The following is a 24,749-nucleotide window of genomic DNA, read 5'->3' as shown; positions in this document are numbered from 1 at the left end:
ATTTAAGGGATATTACTATTCTACGTATCCCTTTCAACTACATTGTTATTTCTGTCGAAAAACTTTTATTTTTTATTTTGTATCGGACATTTGGAAAAAAAAGAAAAATGTACACACATAATGTGTATGTGTGTGTGATTTAGAATTATCACACTAATTGGTATGTCACCATTAATCTCATAAAATTTGCCAATTAATTTTGAAAAAAACCTAATAATAAACGATAACGACATTGGTCATATTTACGATGGATGGCTATTATTTTACATTGCGGAGAGAAAAAAAATTGATTTTTATGCGTTTCCCTTTTTTTTAATTCGCTTTACACACGACGAGAGGACGCGGTTTAACCGTACGGAAATAATGTTAGTGTTTTGTACCATGATATTTCATGTGTAAGCAATAATATTATATTTTAGACTGATGTGGTTTTTTATTTTGATATCGCGTAAAATATAATCAAATAAATAATACCAAACGGCACCTACAAGTATTTAACCAATCTGAGATATTATCGTCAACTCTTCTATTATTAAAACGATAAAAAAAAGCTTTAGAGAAAATAACATTTTATTAGTGATTTGATCCCGCGAAACGATAAAAAAAAAAACGAAAATATATAATATATATAATATGATAAATAATCTTTCCTATTTCTATTCTCGTTTAACTTGGCCAAAAACAAAAACCCTTCGGAGTGTAAGTACGAGGTGGTGGAGTGTAATCGTTGTGTGAAATATTTTCTAATACAAAACGCGCACGACACTTGAATCTTAAACGGACCGATGTTATTAAAATCATATACATTTATTATCGCATGCCTAACAATAAAATAAAGCGAATAACGGGCGGTAACGATGTGTATTATAAATGTGTTCACGTTATTTATTTATATTGATCTGGCTCTTCGACGGTTCCCGGGTCTTTATGGCGCTTTGCTCGGTCTCGAAGCGATAACAAGAACGCGATTTGAAAACCGCACACGTAGTCAAGACGAATTATAAAATAAAAAGATATCGTAGTTGTTGTGTGTGTGTGTTTTTCGAAACACAAACACGTATAATCTGCATAACGTCAAATGAATTGCTAATATGATGGTATCGTTCGGATATTTTAAATTATACTGTACCGACTGTTCTAACTCGATAGTAATATTATATTATATAAGTATTATTACACTAGGTTACACTAATGGGTGCACAGATATATATCATAGAAATCTGCTGAGGGATCGATCTAAGCGCCCAAAAATCGATATATTTATTTGACAATTAATTTATTTACAGAATGTATAGTAATTCCAGCTAGAACAGAAACTACAGTAAAAATAATAAATTAATGTAACATACAATCGTATGAATAAAAAATAGTTAACATCGTGAAACAATCTTTTTAACTTAAACTACTATTAAAAAATAAAAAATGCATTACTATATTCTATACAGCAAAATAACTTTAATGGGACTTTGTATGACAAAATTACAATTAGATTACAATATAATATAAGAAATTGATTCTAATACTGACATATAGTACCCAAAAACCGATAACATGCAAAAACTTAGGACAGTTAACAATTCCAATTAATACATTATATAAAAATGTAAAATCAATAGTTAAAAAAAAAAAGAAAAACAGTAAATTAAAAATCAAAGAGTTTTTTTTCAAGCTTACAGTCTGTATTTAACAACACTATAAGTAAACATGATAAATAAATAATCTTAAATATATAACTATAATAACAAAATTACATGATTAAGAAAGCTTACGCATTGATAGAACTAATTAATTATAGGTTTTCAGTTACAGCAATAAATTTTAAATTAAGTTCCAAAATTATCGCACTAAAAAAAGTGTTAAAAATCACATTTTATACCTTACTATAAAAAATAAAAATAAATCTATTGTAATATAATATTTTATTTTTTTTTAAATTTACAATAATGTTTTTGATAGTAAAAGTTTCATTGAAACTATTCATTAACGTTATGGTATGACTAACATTTATTTCTTACCAATGGACTTGATTAAAATTTAGTTTAAAATAATTGACGCTTGAAAATTATTATACAATTTTAGAAAATTAGTAAAATAATATTTATTTTCAAAAATAACTGGTTAAAAATCTACTTTATAGAATTGTATTTGTTATTTAAAAATGCATAATTGATAAGAAAAGGTCTGTCTAGTATATAGGAGTATAGGACTATACAATTCTACTGCCCTACTAAAAACCAAAAATTATAAAAATAAATATTCACGTAAAGGTTTTATTTATTATGCCTATGAAAACGAAACAATTCCCCGTGAACAGCAGCGTACATAATATACGACACACAACTTTTCTCTCACTACATTTTTACAAGTTATACTGTTAGTTTATCGTACATATGCATTCATATTTCCACTGTGGTCCCCAGAAAGGTTACTGGTGAAAAAAAAAAATAAGAAGAAATAAAATTCTATTCACTAGTACAATACACACACGTTGAGGTCATCCCAAAATAACGATCCATCGTCTCTTTCATACAGTATCTTCCACAAAAACGTTAAAATTAAAAACAAACACTTTTCTTCGGTTGGGTGTTATGAGATAGCTACGAGCCGAGCCATTGAGTTAAAGTTAAGTAACTTGAAACTATTGAGTGTGTGTGTACCTGTCTGTGTGTAGTGTGTACAGTTGAAAACGATATTCTAATCAGTAATACTCATGAGAGAGTAACGTAAGTCTTAAAAGACGTTTTCCAAATTCTTTACCCTTATATAATATAAATACCTGACCTACTTATAGAGTTATTTTTCCATCGTCGATAGGTCATGGTTCAAGCTGACTTGTAGAAAATTCTGTAGCGTTCATTTATCCTAAATATCTTCAATGCAATAAAAAAAATCCCATACTTATAAATTTATAAGTATAAAACGGTTTCTGACGTTCATAAAGTATAAGAACTAAGAAAAATAATACAGAATCGTTATCAAAAAGATACCTAAAATGATGATCATTGACGGGATTGGGCAACTACGCATACAGAGATTATTTTATCAAATAACACTAATTCTATCAAGCTTTATGTGTTCAAAAAAATATCTATAAAAGTTAAAAGTATTTATAAGTTATAATGTTGACATTTTTTTGTATTTACTTTTATCAGAGATTTTTGAATGAATAATAATTTGATAAATTATGCAGTAATGTGATGACATTTTTATACAAATTACTTATTTCCAATAAAAAATTAATTGCTAAAAGGGTTGTCTTAACAAAAATATATTGAAAAATCTTAAAATATCATTATATTATTTTAAGCTTAAGTGGTTTTGAAAAAAATTATCCGATATAATATTAAATAAAGACAAAAAATGTATTGAAAAACGAAACGCCCTATGGACACGTTGTAATTGAAATTCAGCCACTGGATTAAAAAACAATTTACAACCTTTTTGAACGCTCATACTTTAATCTCCAACTTCCTAAATCCCATCGAAACAATCCTTTGTATACTAAACCTAACTACCTTACTTTTAACCTAAAATATTTAAATATGTCCCTTCTAACCAACAATATTGCACGGATAAAATAGAAAACGAAAACACGTCACGCCGACATCATTATTTATTATCTGTATATATTGCATTTAGTTGAAAAAGTGAGTGACTGCAGCACAGCCGTAATATTTGGCATGCATAGTTGTCATCGCATGAAAAATCATTACTACCAATGATCACGCTGCATCCATCAATTGTGAACCGTTCACATTCATGAGAAACTATTACATATTTTTTTTCAATCAAAATATAATGACTCATACTTTATAGGAAATAATTAATATTGCTTTTCATATTCAACTCCTATGGACATAGGAGTCCTCTTAAAAAATTGGTATACATATAAACTGTTAACTAAAATCAGTTTTATACAATAATTTTTATTCAATAATATTAATATTTTACTTTTTCTATACACGTATTTTAATACACAGTCCAACTTAATGACTGGCTATCTCTAAACGAAATATCTGTATTTTTCCTAGTTGTCTACGGCTAGAAGTGGGTAACGAGCTGTTCATACAAATAATCATTAGAGTCATTCCTGTTTATGGTTGGCAAAAAATATATTGAAGACACTAATACACTATAGATATAAATAATATTTAAGTAATATACAAAATAAAAATCTACAAAATGACTTTATTCTTTTAATTTAATATTATATTATGTTCTTATTAAGTAAAAATTTTAGTTATTTTGCTTAATATTTAGTAATATCTAAAATTTAAAAATAAAAATACATTAAATATAATGTAAATTTTACGTAAAATTATTACGCCCTAAAAAAAAATCACCAAATATCCATAAGGTTAATATAAATGTTCAAGTCTAACATAGTTTTATGATTTTCGACTAGATGTCAAGTAACGCAATAATATCAAATAAGCAAAAAGGTACAAGATTTTTTATTCGCAGTGTTTGATTGGGTATTTTATTCGGAAAACGTCCGTACCGAAAAAACGACCGTTGTACGAATTAAACGGACACCCACTCTAGCTGAAACAAAATTTCCACAATTCGTTTACCTAGTCTCGGGGCAATTTACAACGACGTTTTATAAAATTCGATTGTAATAAATACATTATTTCGTAATACAATTGGCTCCAGGCAGTTCGTATTTTTACCATGCTTCCAAATCGCACGATTCGTTTGCTTCCAATTTTTCATGACGACCATTGAACGTAGGACACGAATTTTCAAGAATTTTCAACCGCGATGAGTTGGTTGTAATATAATACAATCGTTGAAAGTACCTATATCAATGTTAACGGAGCTGACCGACTAATTTAACGGGTGCGACGTAGAGACATTTCTACGACACTTTACGTCATCATATGTTACTCGTGGTTTGGTGTCGAATCATAGTACTCCCCGATTAATTCAATACTTGCAGTTCATGTAGGCGTACGTGAATGAGTGTTTGTGTGATGAGTGGTAATGCTGAATAGTAATGAACCTAACTCCTAATTCGAATTCCTGACGAACGTCCTAATAATAACATGACATAAACGCAACGCATTTATGCTACTATATTGCCTATATTTTACGCCGTGTTACCGCTCTATAAAATTTTATACTCGCTCGGGATCTATGCTGGGCCCGCGTGTATACGATTATGCGTGTTGATCTTTGCGTATGCGTATTTACTTTCCTCGCGTTAACTACATTATAATGTTTGAAATACTTGTATAGTTTTGCAATGTAGTATGTTCAGTCTTCGGGGCAAACATTAATTAAAACTATACGTTTCGCGTAGATCGCTAAAAAAATACATAATATATAATAGTAAATCACATTTGTGTATATTATTATGCTCTATTTTTGAAATAATATATTATGTGTTTTTTAAATTTATTATTATAATTTTTAAAAACACAAAATAGTAATCGAATTTATCGGCCAAATTATCCTGTACGTCGACATTATAGATACTATATCATCTGAACAGTATTACGACTCTAACAAATGATTTATTATTCCCAATAATACTCCAGGGATTGAATTATACTTATTTATTTATTTATTATTTATAACAAAAGATAAATGACAAAATATATTTCATTCTTATATGTACAGAAAAATTATCCAAATGATTTTAGTAAAAATGCATCGAATGTGGAAATAAAAGAAAGTTTATATGTCAATTTTCGTATTTATTATTCAAAGTTGATGAACATTTTGTTGAACATTATATACAACAACTATGAAAACCTTAAAACCTTTCAACCTTTTTAATCAATGAATTATTATCGTTTAAAAAATTCTTGTTCGCTATGTTCGTGGTAGAAACATATTGTTGTTTTTTTTAGTTTTATGGAAACTATACCTCGAAGTAAGACGACTTATTAAGCTAATAAATTAGAATATTTAGTTCCCCTAGCGACCCTTTGTGTGTTACAATTATTTTATTTTGGTTGCATTTTTTTCTTCACTGAATCATTATACAAATAAATTTCTTTAATAAAAAAAAAAGGTATTGTTTTATTTTGTCTTTATCGGGATTCTGGATATCTGAGAATAAAGACAAAATAAAATGTAGTTTGAAATCCCTTATTATATAAACTAAGTTTTCGATGCTAACATATATATTATTAGAATGATGAATAAATTTATAAACTGAATATCAACGACAAAATTATTCGTTTTTTCTTTACAAAAAATTAACACTAATTGGCAGTCAGCACGTGAATAATATTACAGGTTTTTGCTATTTGATTGATTGAATGGTATTTAGGAGCCCTTGGATGAGGTATGCAAATTATGAAATTCAATTGCTAAGGAAATTGAGCAAAATATTATTTATTTTTTATCTTCAACGTTAATAATAATTTTATTCGATTTTGATTTTGATTTTTACACAGTTCAATTCGGTAATATATTTTTATCTTTTTATTATATATTTTTTATCTTAACTGTTTTGTATATTTGCAAATAACAACTTTTATATTCATAATAGTTAAAATAAAAACATTAAATAACAGTTATCAATTTAATACAAACAAATATTCAAATAAAATAAAAATAATCATTCCTAATTAATACAATCATTATTTATTTAATTTAAGATATATATTATAAAATACTAATATATTATATTAGTTAAAATATTATATATTTGTTCTGCTTTAACCATATTATAGATGAAAAAAATAACTAGACCAAATAAATGTTCATAACCCTTCAGCTTCATTAAATTTTTTTATAGTTTTATTCAAAGACAACTAAAAACTAAAGGAAAAAACAATTTTATAAGAAGTTTTAAATTTTAAATAATATTATATTAATTAACAAATTTAAATAAATTAAATTAAATGTTATAATTATTTATTACAACATGAACTACTGTCAAGATATTTTTATATACCTAGTACTTAAATTACACATTATAATAAGTAATTGACTAAAACAATAAGTTAAACACAAATTGTAGTTAAAGTAGTTTTTAAATTTTATCACAAATCATCATTATAATGTATTTAAATTAATACCTATAATATTATTTTAAAATTTGATATAATAACAATTTATTATTAAAATTATCCGAGTATTATAAAAAAAAAAAATGTTTAAGTAATTATAGTAATTAGTGAATCAATTTATATTAACGAAAATCAAATAACATCTGTATGTAATATATATTACCAAAGAAATCAATCGTAACACGACGACTTCGCACCCACGCAAAAAGTAAGGTTAAGTAAGGCAGTTATCTATTTTGTTTTTTCAAGATGAATATTATGATGGTGTTGGGTAGCTCCGGCCATTTACAATGGTCAAAATACAGTATACGACCCATGATACGGGCACTATAATAAATTGTCGTGAATATTACGTATCAATATTAATACCTCAAAAGATAAAGGCCACGGCCCGTAGTGACGAACCACGTTCAAGAATAAGTGACACGTAACCCGCTGCCTACATACTGGTATTATGTTTAATATTTCCGCCGTGAAAACAGCGAGCACTTTCGATCTGCAAACGAGAACACACACACATAATGGCCGCATGTGATGCAACAACAAAAAATACATTATAAACATAACGAGTGTTGGAAAAACAAAAAAACGTACTTTTTACAGCGGGCGTGAGAGAATACAAAGCACATGAATTATTATTTTATTATTAGTAGTTATTTTTTTCCCACTGCCAACGTTTATTATTATATTTATTTTTCCGTTTATTCCACTAGCTCTCCTCGGCGGCATATAAAGTACACGCATTATCATTAAAATACAACAAACATATCCGTCACTCTTCCTTATGTTCAATTGCAACAAATCATATCGTTATTATTCGCGTCATTTGCATTGTTAATGGATCTTTTTTTTTTTGCATCCACAGCAACCACATAATTTTCCAAAGCAACTAAATTATTGGTTCTTTACTACAGCAGGAGTATAACCTTTGTTGTGTTTGTATATTACATTAGTCCATAAAAAGTGGTTTTAAAGCATTAATACAAATTATTATTTTATACATTATAAATTGTAAACAAAATTCACATCGAATATAATATGTGTGTGTGTGTAAATATATGTGTGCGTGCTGTGAAAATTGTTGTTAAAATATTTACCTTCACAAACACATAGTTTGTTAATATAAACAAGCAAGTATCTATAAAGTAAACAAAATTTCATTCACTTAACTTACTGATAAAATCGTTTCTTATGAATGCACAATAAATTCAAATTCACTCAATTATATTAAGTGTAGTAAAAGTACGTGACATGAAGATACGCCTAATAGTTGGTAATAGGTACACGCAAACTCTCAGTTTACATGATGACTGTCTGTCTTTTTTTCCACTAGATCTGAATTGCAGGAAATTAATGCGTTGTAAATCCGGCTATAACTGATTTTAAAAGAACAACTAGCTATTAGGGTATTTGTTGTTCCGTAAACGTTTTATCAAGAAAGTGCTCCAAGTCTTTTTCATGAATAGTTTCCGTTGGACAACTATAACAGCCCAAGCTCGCTATCCGAATGTCATCAACCGTTATGGTTTGATGAATTAAAAATTATGACCATGATCAGTCAAAAACCTTAAAGTGATGGTAGAACGAAAAAGAAAAAATCGGATTTAATTGTATATAAAACGCTAAAACATCCGCAATGAAGTTTCATTATTTTTCGAACGGTTCCTATCGAAATAATAACATTAAACACGCACATAATCTAATGCAAAATAATTCTCGATATTACAGGTGATAATACTTCCTGTTGGGTTTTAAGCTGGTATGGATGAATAATAATTTATTCATTAGAAAGAGCATGGTGAATACGTCCGGTCGAAATCGCATTAGTGCAAAACGTATAAATAATTAGAGGACAAAAATATCATTCAATTATAAATTTCAGAGCAACACAAAACCTAGCAAATACCTGGTCATTATAGTGGTATCTTGTATGTCGTTTTAAAAGATAAAATAAACATATATAAACTTTATTTTTTTTTTTTTTTTACTTACAGTAATTAGATAATTCCATGTTTCAAAACATACTTTCGAAGGGCAAGTTTGAAAAGAAATATGTCTATTTCAACCTACATTAACATATTACTGATGCAATACATCGCGGGTGAATGCACAGTGCCTTGCCGTGTTCGTCTTTGTATACCCATTATCTATCCACCTACTATACAATCCGTTGTTGAAAAGTTCAATCAAATTACTCAATATTATCCAAAATAACCGTAAAATATAGTCATAAAAATCAGTATTTTTCTTTTTAACTGACTTCGAATTTATTAGTAAAGTTTTGCGGTGAATTAAGACATATTGTCTGCTATGATTAAAATTATCATTTTATATACCCTTTCATAACATTTTGAAGATTGCAGTCCATCACATTAATATTTCTTTTAGATTATTAATTCATATTTTCTACTGATTATTTGATGTGAATAATTCACAATTACCTTATATTTAATTTTATAATTAATATAACACACAAAATAACTAAGTATAAAAGAAAAAATTGCGTATAGTGAAAATACCAACCAAAATGTATCATAAGATTAGGATGGTATTCAAGTATATAAAATGTTCATGATTAATGATTATGACGTAGTCAGTCATTAGTCATTTGCAATTTGAAAAATTCACGGTATTTTGGTGATAAAAAAAATAATAATAAATAAATAAGCCCTTTGAAATGTGGAATTAGCCAGTAAAAAATTATTTTTTTTTACACATATTCAATTGATTTTCAGAATTTAATCAAACTGAATATTTACTGAAAAAATCAATTAATTCTAATTAATAGCTACCTAACTTACACAAAATACCTAAATTTCTAAATACAAAGACTTTTTCGAATAACTTACGACATTTTTATTCCTTTACATGTTTTCTGTTTAAAAATTAATTCTTATATTAAAATAAAAATATAATTACAATTTATTAAAATGAAACTAACTATTGAACTTTTAAAATTGAATTGCATTTTAAAAATATTAATTAGGTATATAAAAAAAAAATACTAATGGGACAAACATGGTGTGAGATGTTGTTGATGTAATAATAAGCCATTATGATTTTTTAGTTTATTCACGTATTGTTTTTACAACTAGATTTAACAATCCTAGGAATTCTAGAAAATGAAAATATACCTTTCCTAAAATTACAAAGAATACCAGGAACAGAAATTCTCAAAAATGCCGAAGCTGTTTTGCTTTTTTTTTTTAACAGTCACGCATCATTTAATTTATGTATTATTTATAAACCTAAATATAATTATTTTATTTTGTATATTTAAATAATTTCAAATTGTAAATTCTTCTATAGTAGGTACAGTATAGTTATTCATCATAATGTACAGTTATATATAAGTAATAAACATTCCCTATTTTATTCGGAGTAATAATAGTACTTATAGTGCCTATATAGCTAGCTATAATATCCCTAAATTTTGCCAATACTATTTGTAAATACGTACACCTCAATCAAATCTTAATTTTAATTTTTATATTTTTACATAGCGTAAGGCTTATTGCTTATTTTAAATTGAAATATAGTGAAAAACTTTAATATTAAAATTAAATACTAACAAATACTTACACCATAATTTAGCCTTTTAAACTATAATTTTATACGAAAAATACATAATATATTCGATTGTAGAATTCTATAGGAAGTTGAATATGAAATTACTTAACAAATGCAGAAAAACGTCTTTTAATTTCACGTTTTTACGGATCGTTGTAAAATATATTTATACCAAATAAATTTGAAAGTCGACTTTTTCCAAAATAACTTTTAATAAAAAGCTTACCTAACGGGGGGAAGTACCTCAAGACTGACTCGTTTGGATTTAAAAAAAATGAACTGTTTTGTTTTGTTATTTAGTTTTTCAAGATTATTTTGAAAGAAAAATGCTATCTGGGTTTTGTAGAAATGGAATTAATGATCATTAGAGAAATCTTAATGAAAAGATAAAATAACACAATGTAAATATTTGTCATTTAAATAATTATATAAAATGGAAATATTTAACATTTTCAGTACTAAATCACTTGATATAGACGATAAAATATAAAAGATTTTAGTTAATACAGCAATATTTTTACTGAACTTGGTTTATCATTTAAAGATAAAAAATAAAAAAACTTTACTGAAACTATGAAATTATTGAAATTAGTACAAAAAAAATGAATAGAACTTAATTCACCAACCAATAATTATTCATATGATGTATAATATTTTTAACTCTCTTTTTTTTAGTTATTTATAAGCATGAGAATTTTTTAATTTTTTTTTTCTATAAATGTCAATAAAAAATTACTCGCTTGATCAAAAAATATAATAGTAGATCACACAAAAGTTATTCTTATATCTAAATAAAAATAATAAAAATACATAAGCACAATTGTTATTTATGTACATTTGAAGTTCTAATTTAGATGAAATTACTTATTTAAATGATAAATTTATTAACAAAATATTAATTGTTTTATTATAATTTAAAAACATTATTCGCAGAGTTAATAATATATAAATTAATATAATATGGTTTGAATATATATTATTATAATAACTAAATGGTAATTATAATATAATAAATGCAATTTTTTTTTTAAAAAAATTGTATCATCTACGACCTACTATAATACTAAAAATAAAATAAATTACTTTAGTAGCTATATAATATTATAAACATATCACTTGATGATACAGGCTAATAGACCGTTTTCACTCAGAATATGTATACAATGATATATCATTGAATTCAAGTTTAACACTCCTATAATAGTGACCCACTTGACACCCAATGTGCATCGAAAAGGTATCCACTTACCTTCATTTTTAAATTTATAATTGCCCAATTATAAACACAAATTATTATCACACAATAATTTATGCTTATTATTGTGTATATTTTAACGTATTAACATAGTATCGTATACACTATACACGATCTGTAAAATATAATATAATAAACAAATAAAAAAGATTAAAATAAAATTCGATTCAAGTACTACTTACAGCTAATGAGCTATAAATTAATTTAAATTTAAATACAAATTATAAGATACTAATATATTTTATAACATTCATGACTTCATTCAACATATATTTTGGAAATCTAAACAAATAAATCGTAATTTTGATAAAAGCTTTTGAGTTTTTCTATAAACATTACGGCATACTTAAAAGCACATTATTTATCATTTATTGAAAAGGTGTAAAATAAATAATTAAAAATTTGCATTTTGCGTTTATAAATTAATGCATACCAGATAAGAAAGAACAAAATAATTTATAATCGTAATTCTCGAAACTTTTTGTTTATAAGTAATCATATAATTGAATAGCCAAAACCTAGTCTTGAAACTATTTAAAAATATAAACCAAAATATTTGAAGAAAAAAAGTTTCATGTTGACTAAAAGCCTAATATACAGTTTATCAAAATTAAGTTTTATACAGTTCTCGTCATTAGATTTCAGTCATAAAATCTATAAAAGAAAATACAATGCTCACAACCACTATTCACAGTAAAAGTTCACTATTGATGACACAAATGACTACAACCTCAATACAGCGCACGCCAAAATATATATAAAACGCCCAAAATCATCTCGTTGACGGATCAATTCGAACGTTTAGAAAATAATCCACACCTCATGTGTTATTGTACACTATTTACTGAACGAAATACTAAATTCACTGTCCTCTTTCTCATTTTCAGATACTTCAACTGCAGATGAACGACTTCCGCTATCATTTTCTCTTCACTACATTCGTGAGTGTATAAAATAAAAAAAACATTTCCAATCAAAACGTGGCCAAAATTTCTGTCACAGTCACGCTTGATCTAATGTCTCAATTTATGTTTTATTTCAGGATCTCGAGACATTTGATCTAGAAGACTTTAAATACAACTCCGTGAACATAACATCGTTCAGAATAGTGGATGACGAAAATCACCGCGTGTTCAAAGTCCTCCGTGAAATGGAAAGATTTCAAAGGGTCGGTCAAAACATGTTGCACAACAGTGGAATCATCAGGGTAATGTTATTGTTTACTACTCTTTTATCGATGTCACTCACTAGTTGATTTTTTATATTGTTATAAGAAGAAAATGTTATATAATGTATTAATGACTATTTTTAACAGCTTGTTATCTCAAGCAGTTGTCGAAAAAATGTATTTATATCGTACTCACAGAAGATCATAAAAAAATGAACATTACCTACTTTAAAATCGTGATTTGAGATTTAGACAAACAAGTAAATTCTTCATACATTTCACGATGTACCATTATTACTTCACTTCAATTATATAGAATGATTTTGTTAAAAACAGTTTTGCACACGTTCATTTTGTTTTTCATGATGATGAATAACAACACAGCTTTATTTTGTTAACGTTATTCGTAAACTCGTATTGTAACATCGATTAATTTAATTGTAAACTGTATATATATATAACGTAATACGTGTCAATTGTACATTACTTTTGTTTCTATTCCTTATTTTCATGGTCGTTAATAGATATTTTATAACGAAAAATTCAATCTTTTATTTGAAATAAAACAAACCTGGTCCACGAGTCGTTGTATTATAACGAAACAACATAAATCATAGTTTTAATAATTTAATTCATAGTTTAATCATGGTATTTGCAATAGTCAATACCATCTATAAATACAAATAATGCAATCAATCGGTCGTCTTGTGTTGTACCACAGGCCGAACCCGCATTGATGTACGACGCGGTCAATGTGTTTGCTCACAGTATCGGATCGCTAGACGGGTCGTCGACTTCTATGCAGTCGTCAAACGTTTCGTGTAAGTCGTCTGACCGTTGGGCGAACGGTACATTTCTGTATAACCGACTTAACGCGGTAAGTATTGTGGCATAAGTTTAGCAAACAATATAAAAGCATAGCAAGTTTATCGTTTATTCATTTATTTGCATTATTTTATTTTTAATTTAATTTTACCACGGCGTAGGTGAGCATCGAAGGCCTGACCGGCAAAATTCACTTTGACGAGGGGAGACGATCAGATATCAAGCTGGACTTACTAAAGTTACATCAGGAAAAAGTGAAAAAAGTCGGCTTTTGGACACCGTCGAATGGCATCAACATCACTAAACATTCCGTATTTTACGGACACCAGAGCTTAAACGTGACGCTGATCGTGGTCACGAGAGTCGTAAGTTTGCATTATAAAATCAGTAACATTAGGTACAATATTATATAATTTAACGAATACTAAACGCTGACATCGAAATCATTTCATATACTAAATACTTATGAAAAATGAATGAGCGTTATTATTGTAGTAGAATTTATATTTTTGGAATCTGCGTAGTGATTGTATCGAAAACAAAAATCCATCATCCTGATAAAACGTCTGCATAAATTACGTTTTCCTGAAAACATCACGAAACAATTTCTATGCGTATTAAATCTCGTTCGTGCCTGACAACAACTACGCTGTCGTCAATACGTTATATAGGGAAATCCTGATTGGCAAACAACTGCTGCAGATGACTCTGTGTTTAAATTACTTTGACTCCTACAGTTCGCTATTTTTCACACAATAACGATCAAAACTATAAAGTGAGATATTTGAATTATACGAAAAAACACTTTTTCATTCTTTGGCCATGTATATAAACGTATTATAATGCTCGGTGGGTAAATGAGACAAAAAAGTACTACATCAGGATTTATAGTGAAATAATGGTTGTTAAATTTAATATAAAAAAGATATAAATATGATATTAATATAAACGCGTAATGTCAATTTTCGATTTACCACAGAAAGATTGTATTTATTTATTTTATTGAAATAAAATATTTTATATGACAATTCAAATCTCTATTTTTATATACCAAAAACATTGGTTTTAAACAATTGTAATACAAGAATAGATATTTTGTTATAACTTTTTTGTTATTACCTTTCAGTTCTTTCATGTTGTGTAATCGAAAATTGCACATATAAATATTCTTTTATAAATAACAGGTGTTCTTATATTTACCGTACATAAAATATTTTCAAAAAATGTCGTTCATATATTAAATACCTACATGACTGACTAAAATGCACTAGTACTGATCGACCGCCTTCATTTACGAACCATTTATATCTAAATTATGACAAAAATAAGGATTCATTGACGTTAACTAAGCATGCTCAAAATTATTACAAGTCTATTGAAATAAAATAAGCAAAACTATTTAACTTGCCTGTAATTTATAGAAAAAACATCAAAAGTATAATATTATAATAGGATAACGTATTAACCATATAACGTTATATTAGATTGTAAATACTTATTTAAATAAATTCTATGGAGACTTCAGCCTACTATAAGAGGTTTTTAATAATATGTACAATATATATATATATACAATTTTCCTTCATCCGTTCAAAATATAAATACTTTTATAGAATGGAACATATAATCTTATTTAATTTTACTACAAACGATTTGGAAATTATATTGCATATACTATTACTATCGGGACACACATTTAACGTACTTTTTTTCATGTTGGTGTTTATACTAACATTTATTGAGAAAATTATCCAAGTATCTCATAAGGCGTATAAGCAATTATTCAATTCAAAAATAAAATAATAATCACACGGCTTCCTGACACTTGCGTAAGTTATTTAACTACGCAGTTGACAAGATTCTATACTTCTGATACCTTTACTCCACCCATTTTTCTGTCGAGTATTTATGTCCACACATCAATCAGCAACCATTATTATATAATATGCCCATATCACCCTGCAGTTTTGCCTGGCCTCTAGATCGGTATAGCTTTAACATAAAAACGTATAATACTAAGATTTGTACACCTAAACTCGAATATATTATCATATAAGTTATGCCCTAAGTGGGATGTAAATTGATAATAGGTATTAAATAATATATTTTTTTGGAAAAGTCTTTGACTTGAATCAGAATTTCCAAGAAGAGCACAAATAAATAACATAATTATTATACCAATCTGTTAAGCACTACATCGATTAATTTAATGATTCACTTAAATTTAATGGACCATTAACATAAAATTGAATCGTTACATTTTTAGTGATGGTTATTTTAAGTATACGGCCAGGAACTAGTATAATAATCGACGCACAATTATGATACCTACTACCAAATCAATGTTAAGTGTATATTACTACAAAGTAAACGAGTCGGATGTTTAACTTGATCACTCGTTCCGTTAATTAAAAAAAAAAAGTCACACAAAAAGTCGATAACTTAAACATTACTAAAAGATTTAACAATAACCAAATAAATTATTAAAAGTACTTCAATTTCCTATTTGAAAAACAGTTTTTATTATAAATTATCTCATAGATACCGTTATACCATGGCCGAGGGATATTATTAGATGCTTTTCAATTTAGCCCATTTTAACATGCCACGAAACGAAGAAGAATACTATTATTGTCGACAAATAACTATTTAATAGCGCCTGTGTAATGGAAATATAATTATTTTAAGCAATAAGGTGGGATATGACATCAAAGATAATCCCAAGTTTGCCTGAAGAAATAATACCGATGCCTTCAAAAGGTCTTACAATATACGAGTTAGGAATATACACCTATATATTGAACATAATATATATATATATATAGGAATATAATCGTGTAAGATATCTCCAAAATAATAACGCCAATAATTTAATGCGTTCGCGGATGCGGTCGAATGCGTGTCTCACGCTCGATAAATTATACGTATAGTGTATACATTATAGAAACAAAAAATAAAAATAACCGAAGAAATCATAAATAATGCGGAGTATAGGTGTTGCGTGGTATAATAATAATATATGTAGGTATTTTAGAAGCTCACAAATAAACAAGGAAAAATAATAATTTACCGAGCTGTTATCAAAACGTACTTAAACGTGCGTGTTGTATTCGTGGGCAACGCGTGTATGTAGTACATATTTTATTTATATAATATTATATACGGACACAGTTACATAATATACGAACTGGACGATGGAATTCGGTTAAAGAAGCCGCAACAAATCAAAGCGCTTTCAAAATCAAAGTCAGCCGTCGTCGTAAAACCTAACACAAACACACCCGCACATATGATAATCAATAAGTACGTATTAACCCTTGGTTATACACGATAAAGTCAGCTGAAACCTAATTCTAAAAAAAAAAAAAAAAAACATTTAAAAACCAAGAAGGTCGTTCAGCTCGACTTCGTATAGTAAGTTTCGATTGTACCTCAGCTTTGAGGAGGTCAATATTACATTAAGGCAGAGCTAAATTTGAATTAAATGATAGACTATTGCATACTAAAAACAATTCTGAACGAATACAAGCAGCCCAAAAAGATAGTTCATAATATATAATTGATGTACCCACTATTAGTAATTTATTTCTCTATTAATAATACGATAGATTAAACTAGTTTTATAATAATTATAATGGTTATTATTACTTTATTTTTTATTAGTATTTACTGAAAGATGTTAGTATATTTTGAGTTGCAGAAGTTGATACAAACACATATTGTAAAATAAATGACTTAAATAACTATATCAAAAAAACAAAGGCTAACACTCTGATAGACCATTTCTGCTCAAAATCATTTTTCGTAAACGAAGATATACCTATCCTTTAATTCAAATTTAATACACCCATACCACACGCACTCAATACCTAATGTACAGCAGAATAGTGCCCACTTACTTATCATTTTTAAAAAATGTATAGAGAAAAAACTGAAAAAATCAAAAAGTTTTAAATAGATTTCCAATATATTCATTTTTTTACTCGGACTCTAAAACAAAGTAAAATAAAAACGGTACATCGTATAAATGTCACTATATAATATAATCATAAGGAACTTTATATATTTTTAATTCTCATTCTCGGATTGATAAAGTTACAGATAGCTCTGTTCGTCGTTTTATTATTTCTTTTATTCCAGTACAATATCTATACCTTTTAGAATACTCCAATGTTCAAAATTTTTAAAATAAAAATTTTTCGACGGTTATTTTTAGGCTTTTTTTAACTGACTTCTAAGCAAACGATTTTAGCTCTGAATAACGTGTAAGTACGTGTAAGTATATAATCCGTTTTCGGTCGCCTTTTGTAAAAACTGTCTGATCAAACAGGCGATGATTTTAATAAGATATTACATTTTTTTTTCCCAGAAAAATCTGAGTTTTGTTACGCCGTCAAATTTTAAGCCTAGTTGATTAACCTTTTTTTAATTATTAATTATTATTATTCAATACACACAAATCTGAAGTGTATGCGTTCGTTCTTTGTTTACCTATTCATTAACACGAATAAACTAATTGATGGTTTGCAACAATAATTACAAAGAAAAGTGGTATTTTTAAAATCCAATTTAATTTAATATATCTCAAATATTTCAAAATTATAAAAGAGAACACAGTCGTGTCAGTATAATTTCATGAACGTGGGACGATATGCTACAAAGGCGTGCCCTGGATTTTTCAATTAGTGAGCGGAGAGTTAGTAGTCATAGTAAATAAATAATTAGGTATCTACGATGTATAATTATAATACAAATTTCATTATTACAACAATAATTTAATAATATATATATTAAATAATTGTATATGCTTAATAAGACATATTACGAGTATGCCTAGCTAATATTATGACAATATATTAAGTTATAAGCATGCAAATATACAATATTTTTTAAAGTATTTCATTACATAAAATAATGGTAAAAAATGCAATTAAAATATTGATAACATTTTGAATGAGTAGTTGATTAATTACATGTATTTAAAGTTTAAACCAGAGAAGTATTGGTCAATTTTATTATTATCATGTGGGATACTCTACTGGTAAAAAAAATAGTTTAGCCCAATAATCTAACTTTTAATACTTATACAGTACCTACTACCAGCCTATTAATTAATCATTCGAAATTCGACTTTTTAATCAGTAATTCAAAGTACACATAATATTATTCTGCTATTAAATATAAATGATGTAGTACACAAATGTCATTCTTTCATCCAGTTTAATCTATATAACTGTATAAGTATTAATAGTACTGCTGATTATAGTAGCATACTTAACTAACAATATTATAGTAATTTTTAATGACCGTCAATCTAAACAGTACCTAATTATGAAGCTACGCTCATAATATTTAATTTATTTAGCTTCTACTATTTAATATATATAATAATATATTTTTTGTGCACCTAACTTGACAAAAAGTTTAATGCTGGCCATTTTGAAATATTTGTATACTTAATATACTTAATCTACAGTATATGCTGAAAAGCGCGATTATATAAACTAAGAACTAAGATAACATATTTTCAACTTTTATTTTTTCAAATAATCACAGAGCCAAATTGGACGTGTTAAATTTCTTTATTTTTTATTTATTTATCATAAATTTAAGATTTAATAAATCTTAAGTTCTATTTATTCCATCATTAAGTAATATTGTGAAATAAAATTAAAAAATAACTTTTTGACAAACTTACAATTTGTATTGAATTTATAGATACAATACTGACATATTATAAATAATACATAAGACGGATTAAAAAATATACATATACCTATAAGTTTAATATTAAAGTATTACATGATCAAGTATTGCTACATTACTAAGTTCAAGTTTTTACTATTATATTTTAACATGTTTATTTTAAAAATATTAAAATAAAAAAATATATATTTTATTAATTGCAAACATAAAAATTACCTATGTGTTTTTAGAATAAAATTATATACGTTTAATGTTCTTAAATGACAAATAAATATTTTAAATTAAAAAAAAATATATAGTTACTTCATTGTTTATAATATAATATTACGTAATATATTTCTATAAAAACATGTCTGAATATACCCAAGTGCACAAATGCATAACAATTTTAGCCCTACAATTGATTTTTTTAAATATTTTTTAATAAATTCTTCATTATGGAATTACTTTTTAGTTGAACCTTGTTAGATTAATGAATACAATTATTAATTATTCTACAATTTTACAATATAGTTATTGTTTACAAATATAAATAATTTTCCCTAATTGGTATACTTATAAAGTTTTTCAATTAATTTTTAATACGTACACAAATTGACAACTGAAACTGAGGTAATGAAATAAACATCCGTAAAATATATAAATTTCAAAAATTTCATTGTAAGTTACACTAACTTAAACACTTTATTAAGATTTAACAAATATACAATAGATCCAATAATACGACTTACTGATTAGGTATTATAGTAATTAGTAATTGGTTTAAGTTCAAACACACAGAATCAATTAATTAATTAGTAATAACTAATAACTATTGAAACAATTCATGTGTATAGGAAAAACCTTACGTAATGATCAAAGAGGACAAAAACCTAACGGGAAATTCAAAATACGAAGGATTTTGTATTGATTTATTACATAGAATAGCATCGCAAGTTGGATTTCATTATGCAATTACATTAGTACCTGACAATAAATATGGAGCTTACGATCCCATTACTAAACAATGGAATGGTATTGTTAGAGAACTAATGGACAAGGTAATCATCACTAGGTAATATATTGTACAATATTTACCATCTAAAAATGTGTTTATATTTCAGAAAGCAGACTTAGCTATGGGTTCGATGACTATTAACTATGCTCGTGAGAGTGTTGTTGACTTCACTAAGCCATTTATGAACATGGGAATAGGCATATTATTCAAGGTAGGTGAGCAATATACAAAATAAGTAAATACAATAAACATGACTTTAAAAATAACCGATAAATCAATTAAAATGTACAGAATCTAATTATACATCGATAAGGACTGTTTTAATTAATTTAATTTATATTATAAAGAACACATCATAAAGTTTGGTAAAAAAAAAATAATAATAATAATAACAAACTACAACAAACTTTTACAATCATCACTTAAAATCTAAAAAGTTTGCGATTCTCTAGAGCGTTTTATTACTACGCTTAATTTACTTTTCCTATTACTCGAACATGAGTGGTAAAAAACAACACAACAAAGACCTGTAAATAAAAATAGAATCAACAAAACCACAACTTTAAACAACAGTTTGTTTTTTATTCTTATTGCAGGTTCCAAGTAATGAACCATCCAAATTGTTCGCTTTCTTAAATCCCTTGGCAACCAGTGTCTGGAGCTTTATGTTTCTCGCCTACATGGCAGTAAGTTTTTCGCTATTTTTCCTAGCCAGATTCTCTCCGTACGAATGGCGGCCACATACAGAAGAAAATTACCAGGAGAGCCGTTTTACCATTTCGAATTGTTTTTGGTTTGTCGCCGGCGTGTCATTGAAACAGGATGCAGGCATCACTCCAAAGGTAAATTAAAATTATAAGGTTTTTCAACACCAGATTTATCAAATTTTTGTTTATCTGACTATAGGCAACATCCGCTAGAATTTTAGGAGGCATTTGGTGGTTCTTCACAATCATAATAATACCATCTTACACCGCTAACTTGACGGCATTAAGAACAGTTGAGCGGCTACAAAAACCCATACAAAATGTAGCGGAATTGTCGTCGCAAGAAAAAATAACATACGGAACACTAGAAGGGGGATCTACAATGTCATTTTTTAGAGTAATAACACAAAAAAATATTGTATTTTATAAAATAATTTAGCACAACTATATCACTTAAATAGTTCAACTAATTACAAATTATAAATTGTTATATAAATACTCGTTACATTGTATTTCACTAACCGGCAACCATGACGCAAGCTAATAATCTAGTAATAATAATTTTTTACTAACTATATACTTAATGCCACTATGTCGTATAAGTACGTGTTCACCCATGTTTATACGCAGCAATATTAATTATTCTATCCAGAATCTCTTTATTAAACCAGCTCGGTTAAAGCACGTTACATAAGTATCCGAGCTAGATAACCATAAAATAATTATAGATGAACATGGTAATATATATGCTTTACCTGTGCCTTTAATTTAGATCAAGGGTCTCCAAAAATACAAATGCGGGCAAGTTTTAACCAGCCTTCTGAAAAATGATAAATAATCTAAAAATCGCTATTATATGTCAGGTGTTGCATATATCAATTTACCTGTATAATAATCAAATTTAAATTTCGTAATTAAAATTGATATGTGCTCAATTTTCATATAATTTTAGCCACTAAGAACTTTTAAATCTTTTAATTCAGCTCTCAAATTAAAAATTTATAGATCACTATAATCTGAATGACCATGATACCAAATATAAAATATATTGAAGTATGCATAACATAAACAAATGGACAATAAAACATATAAATTAAGCAAAAAATATTACATACAATAAATTGTATGATACCCTCAGCCTGGTACTTATTAATACCAGCGCACTTAATGCATGGACTCGACCACAAAGTGCACAACACTGTTTCGCATTCTACCCCCCCCCCCCTCTAATAACTTATATTCCAATAATTATATTGTATCAGTTTATTTGCTTCATAAACTTTCACTTAATACAATGCTTACTACTAAAGTTTGATGTTGTGTATCTACTATTTGTTACACTACTGTCAAATTCCCAACGACAAAATATGGAATATCTTTTAAATTTTAAAACATTTTTAAAATTTTTAATATTATATTTATATTACAGGACTCCAAAATACCAATATACCAAAAAATGTGGAAGTTTATGGAGAAACATCAATCGGTATTTGTATCTACTTACGACGAAGGCACGAAAAAAGTACTAGGGGGAAATTATGCATTTTTAATGGAATCAACTATGATAGATTATGCCGTACAAAGAGACTGCAATTTAACGCAAATCAGCGGCCTTCTAGATTCTAAGGGTTACGGAATAGCAACGCCAAAAGGTTCAGTCTGGAGAGACAAACTATCTTTAGCCGTTCTAGAACTCCAAGAAAAAGGAGTCATTCAAATGCTATATGATAAATGGTGGAAAAATGCAGCCGATATATGTATTAAAGATGAAAAAGTAAAAGAATTCAAACCAAAACCTTTAGACCTTAATGATTTAGGTAAGTAAAACATATAAAAGTCAATTATTATCTTAATAAATTAAATTCGTCGGTTATAAATGATATTGATTAAAATTGTACCATCAACTTTGAATTTTTCTACACGGTTGATTTTTAATTAAAATATTTACAAAATTGAAAAATTTTTTTAATTTAACAAACGTAAATAACAATTATATAATAAATAATACTTAGATTAATACTTAAATAAATATATAAAACAATATACATTGTAATTCGTATAAATATCTAAGCTCCTTGCCAAAATCAAGTCATGTAAATTTAAGTCATTATTTTGTAATCATCACATTTGGTTATTGTACACAAGCTACAAATTGTAAATATTATATTTAAAATGTAAATAATATATATATATATATATATTATATATACATAATATCTCTAAGCTGGTAATAAAAATCTAATTCAATTCTACTCATATTGTTTAATTAAAAAAATAACGGAAAGGTTTTAATGCTAAATTCGTATTAAAAATATTCATTTGTTTCAAACTTTAAAATTGGGTTAAAATCAAATTTTTAATAACAATACTTGCATATTATCTATTATTAATATTAAACTTTTAATATTAGGTGGAGTGTTTGTATTTGTCTTGTGTGGGCTAACTGTAGCTGTTATCATAGCAATATTAGAATTCTGCTGGTATTCCAAGAAAAAATCAACAGATCAAGTACCTATTTAATAAAAACTTCGTTTGATATAATAGCTTTGTTTGATTCCGTTAGTAATGTTTTTTTAAATTTAAATTGTAGCAACTACCTGTTTGTACGGAAATGGCAGAAGAACTAAGATATGCAATACGGTGTGATGGTACCAAACACAAAGCAACTTTAAAAAGAACGTGTAATGGCTGCTCACCTATCACTACATACGTACCAGCTCCACTGCATATAAATCACGTTAACAGTCAAATTGTAAGTTATGAAACCCAATATAATAAAATAGCTATGATTTTATCACGCGCACACCTATAATAAACTAAATTTGTGAATAAATACAAAAATATAATTTAGGGATATATAAACCTTCAAAAAAAAAAAAAAACAACACACATTAAAATGAATAATGATATTGTAAATTATATAACTAAATAACTAAATGTTAAGATTTTTCCCGAAACAATTAATTTAATGCATACTTTATTATGGATGTGTTTTATATAGAACGAAAAGTATAATATACAATTTTCATTTTGTACTTACTAACACTTGAATTTTTTAGGACAATGTTCCTATGATTGAACTAACGAGGCCTTCTATCAGCGTTGACCATGAAGACAAATAACATTTACCTTCCGATTCGCCACCGTTACATCCAGCGAGTCGGAGTCCGTTCAAAAATGTTCAATTTCGATTCCATTGAATCTCAAAATCCATTAAGAGACAAAATAAACTGCCTATTGATTAAGATCTACGTTTTTAAACCACCATAAACGGATAGTTACTAGATTTAAATAAAAATGTACATAAATTGTTATTCCATACATTTTATTTTATATATTTATGTGAAACGAACAATCGATTTCTTTATTGCAAATAAATAACTTATATTATATTATAATAAAAATTGTTCTATGTTTATGTTGATATTTATATGTTATAATTATATAATATTCACAGAAACATACGAAAAATTATGTGTATACCTACGATTTC

The 24,749-nt window shown here is 27.0% G+C and overlaps 1 protein-coding gene across 1 annotated transcript in view; it reads left to right on the top strand.

Annotated features, from left to right (window-relative positions):
• The window catches only part of LOC114125368 (glutamate receptor ionotropic, kainate 2-like), a 142,990-nt gene extending 118,288 nt beyond the window's left edge, over positions 1–24,702 (top strand). Inside the window, exons 5-16 of the mRNA XM_027988984.2 lie at positions 12,741–12,794; positions 12,896–13,060; positions 13,743–13,898; positions 14,008–14,211; positions 20,389–20,592; positions 20,656–20,760; positions 21,146–21,391; positions 21,456–21,653; positions 22,686–23,073; positions 23,667–23,764; positions 23,847–24,008; positions 24,316–24,702. Coding sequence (XP_027844785.2) covers positions 12,741–12,794; positions 12,896–13,060; positions 13,743–13,898; positions 14,008–14,211; positions 20,389–20,592; positions 20,656–20,760; positions 21,146–21,391; positions 21,456–21,653; positions 22,686–23,073; positions 23,667–23,764; positions 23,847–24,008; positions 24,316–24,378 — 2,043 coding nt within the window. The 3' untranslated portion in view covers positions 24,379–24,702. The remainder of the gene's footprint in view (positions 1–12,740; positions 12,795–12,895; positions 13,061–13,742; positions 13,899–14,007; positions 14,212–20,388; positions 20,593–20,655; positions 20,761–21,145; positions 21,392–21,455; positions 21,654–22,685; positions 23,074–23,666; positions 23,765–23,846; positions 24,009–24,315) is intronic.
• The last annotated feature ends 47 nt before the right edge of the window (positions 24,703–24,749 follow it).

The sequence above is a fragment of the Aphis gossypii genome, chromosome 2 (genome assembly GCF_020184175.1).
Source record: "Aphis gossypii isolate Hap1 chromosome 2, ASM2018417v2, whole genome shotgun sequence".
NCBI lineage: Eukaryota > Metazoa > Arthropoda > Insecta > Hemiptera > Aphididae > Aphis > Aphis gossypii.
The sequence above is the reverse complement of the archived record's forward strand: the minus strand, read 5'-3'. Positions and strand labels throughout refer to the sequence as shown.